The 14,494-nt window shown below is 47.5% G+C and overlaps 1 protein-coding gene across 14 annotated transcripts in view; it reads left to right on the top strand.

Moving 5' to 3' along the window:
• The window catches only part of nfasc (neurofascin), a 185,420-nt gene that overhangs the window by 94,269 nt on the left and 76,657 nt on the right, over positions 1-14,494 (top strand). For 9 of the 14 annotated variants that reach the window (XM_033042827.1, XM_033042829.1, XM_033042830.1 and 6 more), the window contains 4 exons: positions 2,993-3,040; positions 9,895-10,006; positions 11,321-11,505; positions 13,640-13,771. In XM_033042827.1, the coding sequence (XP_032898718.1) occupies positions 2,993-3,040; positions 9,895-10,006; positions 11,321-11,505; positions 13,640-13,771 (477 nt within the window). The remainder of the gene's footprint in view (positions 1-2,992; positions 3,041-9,894; positions 10,007-11,320; positions 11,506-13,639; positions 13,772-14,494) is intronic. The other 5 variants (XM_033042834.1, XM_033042832.1, XM_033042833.1 and 2 more) reach the window with 1 other exon arrangement.

Raw genomic sequence — 14,494 nt, 5'->3', positions numbered from 1 at the left:
CTCCAGCATTTTTGTGTACCCGGGATTTTAGTTTAGTTTAGTTTAGAGATACAGCGTGGAAACAGGCCCTTCAGCCCACCATGTCCGCGCTGACTGGCGATCACCAGCAATATCCCACACACTAGGGACAGTTTACAAGTTACAGATCCACAATTAACCTACAAACCTGTACGTCTTTGGAGCATGGGAGCAGACCGGAGTACCCACGTAAGTCACTGGGAGAACCTGCAAACTCCGTACAGACAGCACCCGTAGTCAGGATCTAACCCGGGTCTCTGGTGCTGTAAGGCAGCAACTCGACCGCTGCGCCACCGTGCCGCCCAAGATCGCTGCCAATCTGCAAGAAGAACATGCAAACTCCACACAGAAAGCGCCGGTAGTTCGGAATCCAACCTATTTTGAGATCGAACTGAGCCACAGAAGCCGGGGGGGTGAAAGCACGATGAGGATTCTCTGCGTGATGCGCGATCCACTGACCTTTGAAAGGTTTGGTGATGAAGGCGTGAACTTTAGAGAAGATGCCTGCCGTTCTTTGTCAGAAGATGCCTAGTGCACGAAGCTGTATCCCAACAGTGGACCACATCTTTCTGAACCTCCAAGAAAGCAGAAGAAAAAAACAGAAAGCGAAAACTCCTTCTCAACACAAATCATCGGCTGTGCATTCCCTCCACGAATGCTGCCTGACCCGCTGAGTTACACGAGGAGCCTTAAAAAACTTGGAAAGAACTTTGCGTTTTTCTCAAGATTGATTGACTGAACGATATCAAGCGTGGAAATTGGCCCTTCGGCCCACTGAGCCCATGCTAGCCCTCGATGGCCCGTTTGCTAATTCCACGTCATCCCAGTTTCACATCCACTCTCTCCACACGAGAGGCAATTTCACAGAGGTCTATGAGCCTACGAACCCACACATCTTTGGGAATTGAGAGGAAACCCTGAGCGCCCGGAGGAAACCCACAGGGTCACAGCGAAATCAACCAAGGGTCCCGATGCAGTGAATCTGCAGAAAGTTCCCGATTGGAAACGTTGTCTGTCCATTCTCTCCACGGGTGCTGCCTGATCCACCGAGCCCGTTGTGTTTTACTGAGGGGCACTTTCCCATTTCCGTCTTGGCGTTCTCCAATAACGAAAGGTTTGCCCATCGATGCCTCCAACATCCAACTCCTTCTGGAGTTGCACATTCATCAGGTTTCCTTCAGGTGTTCTTAGCATTTCAATTGATTTCTGGAGGACCCTTCTCCACAATCCCCTCCACCCCAGACCACCGAAAAGGCGTCAATCAGCAACAGAGCACATTTCACTCCAGCATGATACTGAAGAAGGGTCCCGACCCTGTCCATGTCCTCCAGAGATGCTGCCAGACCCGCTGAGTTACTCCAGCACTCTGTGTCCATTTTCAGTGCAACCAGCATCTACAGTTCCTAATTTCTACATAATGCTCGGTTATGCTGCAGTTTTAAGTATTTAATTTTGCTCACCTGTTTAGTTTTAATATAATGGGTGTTATGATATTTGATATTCAGTTCACTGATCGGTAATATATCATTGAACAAATGCATTTCCCAGTGTGTGCAGTATGTGGCTCATATTCATTATTTTTTAATAATAATTCTCCTTCCATCCCCCAGATATGCTTCTTGTGATAAATCTGTTCCTTTGCTGTTGCACTTGGCTCAGCTTACTTAATCCTCTTTACAATAATTGAATTGAATTCAATTCAAACATATAAAATTATAAAAGGACTGGACAAGCTAGTTGCAGCAAAAATGTTCCCAATGTTGGGCGAGTCCAGAACCAGGGGCCACAGTCTTAGAATAAAGGGGACTTTCCCTTTAAGACTGAGGTGAGAAAAAAACTTTTTCACCTAGAGAGTTGTGAATTTGTGGAATTCCCTGCCACAGAGGGTAGTGGGGGCCGAGTCACTGGATGGATTTAAGAGAGAGTTAGATAGAGCTCTAGGGGCTAGTGGAGTCGAGGGATATGGGGAGTAGGCAGGCACGGGTTATTGATTGGGGACGATCAGCCATGATCACAATGAATGGCGGTGCTGGCTCGAAGGGCTGAATGGCCTCCTCCTGCACCTTTTTTCTATGTTTCTATGAATTGAATTGAATAAATAGACAATAGACAATAGGTGCAGGAGTAGTCCAATCGGCCCTCCGTGCCAGCACCGCCATTTAATGTGATCATGGCTGATCATCCACAATCAGTAACCCGTTCCTGCCTTCTCCCCATATCCCCGACTCCGCTATCTTTAAGAGCTCGATTTAACTCTCTCTTGAAAGCATCCAGAGAACCGGCCTCCACCGCCCACTGAGGCAGAGAATTTTATTAGCCAAGTATGTACACATACAAGGAATTTGCTTTGGTGCTATGCTCACAAGTAACAACATAATATACAGTAGACAATTAAAAATAAAACATTATAATTTAAACATGTGAAGAATGAAATAAAATACCAGAGCACAAGGAGGCTACAGACTTTTGATTATTGAGTAGTGCTACTGCTCGTGGAAAAAAACCCTTTTTATGTCTGGCTGTGGCGGCTTTGACAGTCCGGAGTCGCCTTCCAGAGGGAAGTGATTCAAAGAGTTTGTGGCCAGGGTGAGAGGGATCAGAGATGATCTTACCCGCTCGCTTCCTGGCCCTTGCAGTGTACAGTTCATCAATGGGGGGAAGGTTGCATCCAACAACCTTCTCGGCTGATCGAACGATTCGCTGCAGCCTCCGGATGTCGTGCTCGGTGGCCAAGCCGGACCAGACCCATGCGTGATGGAACGTTGTCGGGAAACGATGACATCTTCCCATCGCCCTTCTTCCACTTGCCCTAACACCCGCCGTCCCACACCCTCTCCTCCTCGCGTACCTTCCTTTCTCGACAGCGTTCCCCTCGTCGTCCCCGCTCCCACGTCCTCCACCGCACCTCCCCTTCCCAAGTTCCCCCGTTTCTCCCGCCTGGACCGCCGAGCTCATTTAATGTTATTTGTTGCAGAGGATACCAATTACGAAACATTCCCAACTATTCTGAATGACACTGGCGGTGAGTTACGGCACGTTGCAGAGAAGTCTGTGTTCTAACCTTCTAATCCCTTACTCAGCCTAACCTTTGTCCTAACCCAGCGGCTCACTCGTAGCTGAAACCTGTGCACAACTTTAGAGCCCCAGCGTACAAGGGGGATTCTTGTAGCCTGATGGTTATGTAGATGGGGAATGGGCCAGAATTGCATTTAAATTATCTCCGAATTCTACCTCCGCTACATCGACGACTGCATTGGTGCTACCTCCTGCACCCGCACACAACTCACTGACTTCATCCATTTCACCACTAACCTCCATCCGGTGATGGTTCCACCATCTTTCCAGGTGAGGCAGTGGTTCACCTGCACCTCCTCCAACCTCACCTATTGCATCCGCTGCTCTGGATGTCAGCTGCTCTATATCGGTGAAACCAAGCGTAGGCTTGGCGATCGCTTTGCCAAACACCTCCGCTCTGTTCGCAATAACATAGAAACATAGAAATTAGGTGCAGGAGTAGGCCATTCGGCTCTTCGAGCCTGCACCACCATTCAATATGATCATGGCTGATCATCCAACTCAGTATCTCAGTAACTCAAGAATGTTGTAAGTTTCTGTAAGATCCCCCCTCAATCTCCTAAATTCTAGCGAGTACAAGAGTACAAATCAACCTGATCTCCCGGTGGCTCAGCACTTCAACTCCCCCTCCCATTCCGAATCCGACCTTTCTGTCCTGGGCCTCCTCCATGGCCAGAGTGAGGACCATCATAAATTGGAGGAACAGCACCTCATATTTCGCTCGGGCAGTTTGCACCCCAGCGGTATGAACATTGACTTCTCTAATTTCAGGTAGTCCTTACTTTCTTCTCCTCCCCTTCCCTCAGCCCTCTGGCTCCACCTCTTCCTTTCTTCTTCTTCCTCCCCCCCCCCCCCCCCCCCACCGCCCACCCTCACATCAGTCTGAAGAAGGGTTTCGGCCCGAAACGTTGCCTATTTCCTTCGCTCCATAGATGCTGCCTCACCCGCTGAGTTTTTTCCAGCAATTTTGTCCACCTTGCATTTAAATTATCACGTTTTATTACTGTTATGGGCCTGTCCCACTTAGGTGACTTTTTAGGCGAGTGCAGGAGACTCTGCGCTCGCCACATGTTCGCTGGTGGTCGCTGGTGAGTCTCCTCCATGGTCGCAAGGAATTCCCGCATTCTGGGAACTAGTCGCGGCCTCAGTATGGTCGCCACAAATCTTTCAACGTGTTGAAAATCTTTCTGCAACCCAAAATTGGCCGCCATGGAGAAAATCGATAATCCTGTAGTCGTAGGTGCAGTTGTAATGGGGTCGCCATGTAGTTGAAGGTAATCGAGGAAGTCCTAGATAGTTTTAGTTAATCACCGGTCATTTTCATTGGCTCATTGGGGGGAAAAAGCTTAAGCACGAGTTTTCAGAACCAAGGATAACCGACCGGTAATGTCAAATGCCCGCCAAACTTCACAGCTGTGTATCTCTGCTTATTAAAAGTTGTCTAGCTTCTTAAAAGTTGTCTCCACTCCTTCTCCCCCCTTCTCCCCCTTCCCCCCCCCCTCTCCTCTCCTATTTTAAAGGACTGTGCTAGACGTCTTAATTACAGCGCCAACCTTCCTGTTCATCGCGGTGTGTGTCTGTATCACTTTGGCTTTGCACCGTGGGAATTTTTTTGTCAGCCTTTGCGATGTGTGTGTGTGTGCGTGTGTGTGTGTGTTCCACTCTGACAGTCGCAGTTCCAGTTCTCGGTTTTTCAGGCGACTGCCGGCAACTTGACAGTCCCTGGCAGTCCGCTGAAAATTCGCCTAAGTGGGACAGGCCCATGACTGTTCCTATTACTGTTTGTACAGATGGTATACAAGGCAAGGTGTTGTACAAGGCAAGGTGTTGTACATTGAGGCTTCATAAGGCACTGGTCAGACCGCATTTGGAGTATTGTGCGCAGTTTTGGGTCACATATCTGAGGAGGGATGTGCTGGCGCTGGAGATGGTCCAGAAGTTGTTTACGAGAATGATCCAGGCGATGATTGGGTTAGCGTATGATGAGAGCTGGGCCTGTGCTCGCTGGTGTTTGGATGGATGAGAGGTGGGACATCATTGAAACGTACCCAACAGTGAGAGGCCAGGATAGAGTGGGTGCGGAGAGGATGTTTCCACTAGTGCGACAGTCCAGGATCAGAGAGCACAGCTTCAGAATAAAAGGACGTACCTTTAGAAAGGGGATGAGGATGAATTTCTTTAGCCAGCTCGTGGTGAATCTGTGGAATTCATTGCCACGAATGGCTGTGGCCATCAGTGGATATGTTTAAGGCGGAGATTGACAGATTCTTGATTGTTAAGGGTGTCAGCGGTTATGGGGAGAAGGCAGGAGAATGGGGTTGAGAGGGAGAGATAGATCAGCCATGATTGAATGGGGGAGCAGACTCGATGGGCCGAATAGCCTATTTCTGCCCCTAGAACATATGACCTTACGGAGATCGACAGGTTCCTCATTAGCAAGAGTGCCAAAGGTTTCGGGGAGAAGGCAGGAGAATGGGTTGAGAGGGAAGGATAGATCTGCCTTGATTGAATGGGGGAGCAGACTCGGTGGACTGAATGGCCTAATTCTGCTCCTATCACTTATGAACTTGCAGGGGAGATAGCCAATGCCAGTGGAGGTCAGAACCAGGTTGCGTATGAGGGAAGGGGGTCGAGCAAAGAGGTGGTGTGGCTTCAGGAGAGGTTCGTGGTCTCTGAGACCAGGGTAGCTGAAGCCCCTGTCAGTGAAGGATGAACAGAGAGGCAGGGTGGAGGTTGAGAATCTCCCTGAGATGTTGTGGACTTGGGGAACGATTTCAACCTTGATGCTTTGAAGTCACACGGCCACAGTTATTCTCCCCACGCGATGGATGAGCTGTTGTACCAAATATTCAACAAGTTGCTGTCGGCACAAGGAACTGCAGATGCTGGTTTACATTTAAAAAATGACACAAGTGCTGGAGTAACTGAGCGGGTCAGGCAGCATCTCTGGAGGACATGCATAGGTGGGTGACCTCTCGGGTCGCGACGCATCTTGAGACTGATTGGTGTAATGGGGAGAATGCTGGAAGAAAAGTGTGGGCGGGCCCTGACCTGTATCCACCTATCACTCATGCAGGGAGGAACTGCAGATGCTGGTTGAAACCAAAGATAGGCACAAAAAGCTGGAGTAACTCAGTGGGTCCGACAGCATCTCTGGAGAAAAGCAATAGGCGACGTTTCGGGTCGAGACCAAGAAGTGCCTATCCACCTGGAGTATTGTGTGCAGTTTTGGTCCCCTAATTTGAGGAAGGACATTCTTGCTATTGAGGAAGTGCAGCGTAGGTTTACTAGGTTAATTCCCGGGATGGCGAGATTGTCATACGGTGAGAGAATGGAGCGGCTGGGCTGGTACACCCTGGAGTTTAGCAGGATGATAGGGCATCTTATTGAAACATGTAAGATTATTAAGGGTTTGGACACGCTAGAGGCAGGAAACATAAGAGGGTGATGGGTGTGTGGAAGGAGCTGCCAGAGGAGGTAGTTGAGGCAGGGATTATCTCAACATTTCAAATACATTTGGACAGGTATGTACATGGATAGGAACGTTTTAAAGGGACACGAGTCAAAGACGGGCAGGTGGGACTAGCGTAGATTGGGCATCTTGGTCAGCATGGACACGTTAGGCCGAATATCTCCATGCTGTGTGGCTCCATGACTCTAATAGAGCCAGGGCTTTCAGGAAGTTAGAACAAGACACAAGTGCTGGAGTAACTTAGCAGGTCAGGCAGTATCTGTGGAGGGAAATGGGTCGGCAACGTTTCGGGTCGAGACCCTTCTTGAACCTGACTCCCCCTCATCTCTCCCCTGGCACATCCTCTTCTCCATTCCCACATTCCCACATTCCCCCGTTCCCCTGACGAATTCAGCGAGCTCATGTTATTTTATCTGTTACTGATTAAACTACGATAGGCGACCTTGCCAAATGTTCCATTGGAGCTCGCATGGACAATCGATCATATTGTGTCTCCTCTTCAAAAAACTCAATCATAGTTGGGAGACAGTTCCTCTCCCGCGTAAAGCCATGCCGACCATCTCTAATAAGTTTAAACTTTTCCAAATGTGAGTAAATCCTGCCCCTAAGAATCTTTTCCAAATTTCTCTACCACACATGTAACGAGGCTAACTGGCCAGTCTGAAGAAGGGTCTCGACCCAAAACGTCACCCATTCCTTCTCTCCAGTGATGTTGCCTGTCCCGTCTGCGTTACTCCAGCATTTAGTGTTTATCACCGGCCTATTGTTTCTTGAATTATCACTGATGTCCTTCTTGAACGAAGGAACATCGCTGGCCTTTCGCTGCCATCTTCTGGGATGGCGTGTGGCTATTAAAGATCTCCCGTCAATCTCTTTCCTTGCCTTCTACGGCATCCTCGAATAGATTGGAATAGGCTCTGGGGAGATAGGCACCTTAATCGAGATGGCATCATTGATCAACCAAGGCCCACCATCCGAGCCACGTCCTCTTGAGCCTGCTAGCACCAGGCAGGAGGTGCAGAGGTCCTGAACTCCCACACCCACCAAGTTCAGGAACATCTACTTCCCTGCAACCACCAGGGTCTTGAACCAACCCGTGTAACCCCAGTCCTACCTCAACAACGGATCACCTCTTTCACTAGGTGGAAACACAGAACTGCAGATGCTGGTTTATACCAAAGGTAGACACAAAGTGTTGGTAGACAAAAAAATGCTGGAGGATGCTGCTCTACGATGCTGCCTCACCCGCTGAGTTCCTCCAGCATTTTTTGTCTACCTTCGATTTTTCCAGCATCTGCAGTTCCTCCAGCATTTTTTGTCTACCTTCGATTTTTTTTTCAGCATCTGCAGTTCCTTCTTAAACACAAAGTGTTGGAGTGACTCATTTGGGTCATGCAAAATTTCAGGAGAAAAAGGATAGGTGATGTCTTGGGTCGAAACCCTTGAAGAAGGGTCCCAACCCTATCCTTTCTCTCCAGAGATGCTGCCTGACCCACTGAGTTACACCAGCACTCTCTCTTTCACTACCATAGGCTTGCTTTTCTAAAGGTGTTTTGTACTAATGTTTTAGTCTTTTTTCTTTTCACCGCCTTGTGTGATTTATACAAGTTTAATTGATGCTTTTATCCACGAGTAGTTGCTCGACTCAACAGCCAAAAATCTGTAGCTTCCCTTTGATCTGGTATTTTGTTGGTTCACATGCTTGATCAATGGTGTTTTATCATTAATGTTTTATTATTATTAATGTTTAGTGTTTTCTGAGTCATTCGTGACTGTCACTGTATGTCATGTCGTTACTTGTGGGCGGAGCACCAAGGCAAATTCCTTGTATGTGAATACTTGGCCAATAAACTTACTTACTTACTTACCTTACTTGTGTGTTGTCTAAGTATATGTAATGTGCCTGTAATGCTGATTTAAGCAAGATTTTCAGTGTTCTTGTACCTCATTAGACAGGTGCATATTACAATAAAGTCGACTTGACTTAATATGTTTCAAGAAACCCAACACCAACCCATTAACGTATTATTATTTCCAGGGTCAGTTTGTGAACCATTTTTGCTTGCAATGTTTTCAATGTGGACTTTAAAAGTTCTCAGAGACCATTTTACAACCCCAGTACGGACATTCCTTATTGTAGGAACAAACAAATTGCTGATTTACACAAAGGGGCAGAAAGTGCTGGAGTGACCCAGTGGGTCAAGCACCGTCTCTGGTGAACGTGGACAGGTAACGTTTCGAGTCTGGACCCTTGTTCGACCAGAAACGTCACCGATCCATGTTCTCCGGAGATGCTGCCTGTCCCGCTGAGTTACTCCAGCATTTTGTGTCTCTCTCCAGAGATGCTGCCGACCCTTCTAAGTCACTCCAACCCTGACACCCTTATAAATCAAGAATCTATGTATCTCTGCTTTAAAAAATATCCCATTGACTTGGCCTCCACTGCCTTCTGTGGCAATGAGTTCTACAGATTCACCACCCTCTGACCAAATAAATTCCTCCTCGTCTCCTTCCTAAAGGAACGTCCTTTAATTCTGAGGCTATGACCTCTGGTCTTAGACTTTCCCACTAGTGGAAACATCCTCCCCACATCCACTCTATCCAGGCCTTTCACCATTCAGTAAGTTACAATGAGGTCCTCCCTCATCCTTCTAAACTCCGCAGTGGTGGTGCAGTGATATGCAGAGTAGAGCTGCCGTCTCACAGCGCCAGAGACCCCGGTTCGATCCCAACCTTCAGTCCCCATGTTTACACCCAGATCCCAAAGGCCGCTTGGGTTTTCTCCGGGTGCTCTGGTTTCCTCCCACATCCAATGACGTGTAGGTTTGTATGGTGTTTGGCTTCTGTAAATCCCTCCGATTGTGTAGGATACAACGAGTCTACAGGTGATCGCTGGTCAGCGTGGACCCGCTGGGCCGAAGGGCCTGTTTCCACACTGTATACCAAAACTAAACTAAACTAAAGTCTAAAGAGGCCAAAGTGTTTAATTTAGTTTATAGGTACAGCGCGGAAAGAGGCCCTTCGGCCCACTGAGTCCACACCGACCAACGATCCCCGCATATTAACACTATCCTACACACACTTGGGACAATTCACAGGTCACGGGGAGAATGTCAAACTCCAAAACAGACAGCACCCGTAGTCGGGATCGAACCCAGGTCTCTGGAGCTGTGAGACAGCAACTATACTGCCGCGCCACTCTGCAGCTAATCCCGGCTTCTTGTCTCACCTTCCACATGTTTTAGCATCAGTCGTACTAATGATCATGTACTTGCGCGAGGTTCTGCCCATTGCCGATGTAACTGACTGCTGTTTGTATCCATTTGTAGCTCGTCCGGTCATGGAACAGACGCCCAGGTTCATGGTTCCGTTGGGAACGTCCAGCAGCAGAATCATTCTCCGAGAGGAAGATCTATTACTGGAGTGCATAGCATCAGGAGTGTACGTAAAACCAGGGCTCTCGTTGTAAAGGTTCATGTTTATAAAGTCTAGGAGCAGCGTTCGGGCCATTCGGCCCATCTAGTCTACTCCGCCATTCAATGGTGGCTGATCTACCTTTCACTCTCAACCCCATTCTCCTGCCTTCTCCCCAAAACCCCTGACACCCGTACTAATAAGAATTTGACAATCTGTGCCTTAAAATTCACATAAATAAAGAAGGGTCTCGACCCGAAACGTCACACTTTCCTTCTCTCCAGCGATGCTGCCTTCTCCCGCTGAGTTACTCCAGCATTTTATGTCCATCTTCCTTAAAAATATCCATTGACTCTGGCCGTCTGTGGCAATGAATTCCACAGATTCACCACCCTCTGACTGATGAAATTCCTCCTCATCTCTTATCTAAAGGAACGTCCTTTCATTCTGAGGCTGTGGCCTCTGGTCCTAGACTCTCCCACTAGTGGAAACATCCTCGCCACATCCACTCCATCCAGGAATTGGCAAGGTGTAAGGATCGGATTCCATTGATATGTAATAAAATGGCCGAACAGTGGCGCAGTGGTCGAGTTGCTTGTAGTGGGTTTTCTCCGAGATCTTCGGTTTCCTCCCACACTCCAAAGACATACAGGTGTAAACTAAACTAAATTAAATATTAATGGCACTGAGGCCTGAAACAAGATGTGAGAATATCAGCCATTAGCTAAGAAAATATGGGTTCCACCAGGTGGCGCAGCGGTAGATTTGCTGCCTTACAGCGAATGCAGCGCCGGAGACCCGGGTTCGATCCTGACTACGGGTGCTGTCTGTACAGAGTTTGTACGTTCTCCCCGTGACCTGCGTGGGTTTTCTCCGAGATCTTCGGTTTCCTCTCACACTCCAAAGACGTACAGGTTTGTAGGTTAAAGGGCCTGTCGCACTTGGGTGTCATCTGCACGTCACGCAGACGGCGTGCGAAGATTTTTTACATCCCAAAATCCTGCGGCGCCGCGTGCAACCGCGCGTCACTGCCTACGTCAACACGCACCGTGCGCGCGTCGTGCATCGTGACGCGTAAATGATGTCGCGTAAATGACGCGCAAATGACACCCAAGTGGAACAGGCCCTTTATTGGCTTGGTAAATGTATATATTGTCCCTTGAGTGTATAGGAGAGTGTTAATGCGCGGGGATTGCTGGTCGGCGTGGACCCGGTGGGCCAAAAGGGCCTGTTTCCACCCTGTATATCTCTAAACTGAATTAAACTAAAAGCAAAATACACTGGAAATACTCTGTTTTTCCCCCTTCAAAACTGCCTTCAGTTAATTCTGCCTGTTTTTAGGCCCACGCCGGAAATTATTTGGTACAAGAAAGGGGGCGAGCTGCCCTGGCCAAAGGTGCGGATGGAAAACTTCAACAAGACGCTGAGGATCATGAACGTTTCTGAGGAGAATTCGGGCGAGTATTTCTGCCTGGCGTCCAACAAAATGGGGAGCATCAGACACACCATCACAGTGTGGGTAAAAGGTGAGCATTTGGTTCCATTCCCTGCAGTCACAGAGCACAGGACAGTACAGGTCTAGGAAAGAACTGCAGACGCTGGTTGAAACCGAAGACAGAAACAAAATACTGGAGTAACTCAGCGGGACAGGCAGCATCTCTGGAAGAGAAGGAATGGGTGACGTTTCGGGTCGAGACCCTTCGTCAGTACAGCATAGGAACAGGCCCTTCGGCCCACAGTCTCCATGCTGCCAAGTCAGACTAATCACCTCTGCCTGCACATGAGCCATATCCTTCCATTCCCTGCATAAGACCGTAAGTTGTAGGAGCAGAATCAGGCCATTCGGCCCAATCTAGCCTACTACGAAGAAGCTCTATCTTCTGCCTGTCGCCGCACTTGGCTGCAGCCCCCACTCTTGCCCCCCACATTGGGCCCCCCACTCTTCTCGGCACCTCTCTGCCAGGTCCCCCCTTCGTTCTGTGGCAGAGAATTCCACAGATTCACAACTGTCTGGGTGAAAATGTTTTTCCTCATCTCGGTCCTAAATGGCCTCCCCTAATTCTTAATCTTGTATAATCAGTTTAGATAGTGCTTTGGCTTTGTGGTTGGGGCTCCTGGTTGAGCGCTTATCCTAGTGTTATAGCACAAGTTTAGTTTATTGTCACATGTACCGAGCTACAGTGAAAAGCTTTTGTTGCGTGCTAACCAGTCAGCAGAAAGACAATACATGATCACAATCGAGCCAGTTACAGTATATAGATACCTGATAAGGGAATAACGGTTCGTGCTAGGTAAAGCCAGCAAAGTCCGATCAAGGATAGTCCGAGAGTCAGCAAGAGGCAGATAGTAGTTCAGGACTGCTCTCTGGTTGTGGTGGGATGGTTCAGTTGCCTGACAACAGCTGGGAAGAAGCTGTCACTGAATCTGGAGGTGTGCGTTTTCACACCTGTACCTTGTGCCCGATGGGAGAGATTGGGAGATAATAATAATAATAATAAATTTTATTTATGGGTGCCTTTCAAGAGTCTCAAGGACACCTTACAAAAATTTAGCAGGTAGAGGAAAAACATGTAAGGGGAATGAAATAAATAGTAGAGACATGACTAGTACACAAAGTAAAGACAGAATTCAATTCAAAACACAATATGAGAGCTTTTATTTTATGCGTGAAATGTTTTAAGTTTTATGTGCGATGCTCCGGTATTCCTTGGGAAACGTCTTCTCATTTTGCACTGTACAACTGTTGCTCTGCAAGATGACAATAAAGGTTGATGATGATGATGATAAGAGGGAATGGCCAGGGTGCGACTTGTCCTTGATAATGCTGCTGGCCTTGCCGAGGCAGCGTGAAGTGTAAATGGGGTCAATGGAAAGGAGGTCGGTTTGTGTGATGGTCTGGGCTGCGTCCACAATTTGTCGCAATTTCTTGCGGTCTTGAATAGATCCATTCCCAAACCACGCTGTGATGCATCCCGATAAAAAAATGTAATGGAGCCTGATTGTAAAGGACTTTATCGAACCTCGGAGAACCTCATGTCATTTATGATGCTGGTGGACCTCAGTTTTGGTGGAAATGTATGTTGTTAGCACTGCAGGATGGCAACGTCACAAGATCTCATATCCATGGAGAACCTCGCATTTCATACGTCTGGCATTGAGTAGAAAAGTCAGGAAGTCATAATGCAGCTTGATAGGTCTTTGTTTAGGTTGCATTTGGAGTATTCTTCACCTCTTCCGCATCTCTTCACCTCTGCCTATCCTTAGCCCCACGTCCCCGTCCCTTTTCATCTGTGCATTAATTGCCTCATACTGTGTTTTGTATTGAATTCTGTCTTTACTTTGTGTACTAGTCATGTCTCTACTATTTATTTCATTCCCCTTACATGTTTTTCCTCTACCTGCTAAATTTTTGTAAGGTGTCCTTGAAACTCTTGAAAGGCGCCCATAAATAAAATGTATTATTATTATTATTATTATTATTATTATTATTATTATTATTATTATTATTATTATTATTATTATTATTATTATTATTGCTTTCTATGGTGCATCTGTAAAAGTTGTGTTTTGGATGTAATTTAATGATAAAGCACATAGATCTGGTTTCTTTGCTCTGCAGTTTGCTTCATCAGTTTTGTACCTCTCTTTTAATCCTCCAAGCTGCTCCATACTGGTTGAACGAGCCCCAGAACCTGGTGCTGGCTCCTGGCGAATACGGCAGACTGATGTGCCGGGCCAATGGCAATCCCAAACCCAACATCCAGTGGCTGGTTAATGGCGAACCGGTGGAAAGTGAGTTCATGATGAGTGTGTCAAATCCTGGGTCTGCCTTGGTTTACGTTGGATACCACTGTAGGTAGACAAAAATGCTGGAGAAACTCAGCAGGTGAGACAGCATCTATGGAGCGAAGGAATAGGTGACCTTTCGGGTCGAGACCCTTCTTCAGACTTGACCTGAAACATTGCCTATTCCTTCTCTCCATCGATGCTGCCTCACCCGCTGAGTTCCTCCAGCATTTTTGTCTACCTTCGATTTTTCCAGCATCTGTAGTTCTTTCTTAAACAATAGATACCACTGTATATTATTGATATCATCTAAAAACGCAGTTGTGTACCATAGAGATGATGTGTAGGAAGGAACTGCAGATGCTAGTTTACACCGACGATAGACACAAAATGCTGGAGTAACTCAGCGGGACAGGCAGCGTCTCTGGATAGAAGGTTTTGATTCGAGACGTTTCGAGTCGAGACCCTTTTTCAGACTGGATAGATGATGTGCTTCTTTTAAAAATCTGACATGATATTCGGTACAATAGTTTAGTTTATTTTAGAGATACAGTGCGGAAACAGGCCCTTCGGCCCACTGACTCCATGCCGACCAACAGTTGCCGTTCACACTAGTTCTATGTTATCCCACTATCTCATCCATTCCCCCACACACACTACGGACAATTTACAAAAGCCAATTAACCTAGCAGCCCGCGTGTTTTTGGAATGTGGGAGGAAACCAGAGCA

This window comes from Amblyraja radiata, chromosome 24 (assembly GCF_010909765.2).
Source record: "Amblyraja radiata isolate CabotCenter1 chromosome 24, sAmbRad1.1.pri, whole genome shotgun sequence".
NCBI classification, from domain to species: domain Eukaryota; kingdom Metazoa; phylum Chordata; class Chondrichthyes; order Rajiformes; family Rajidae; genus Amblyraja; species Amblyraja radiata.
This window is presented reverse-complemented; position numbering and strand designations above follow the sequence as displayed.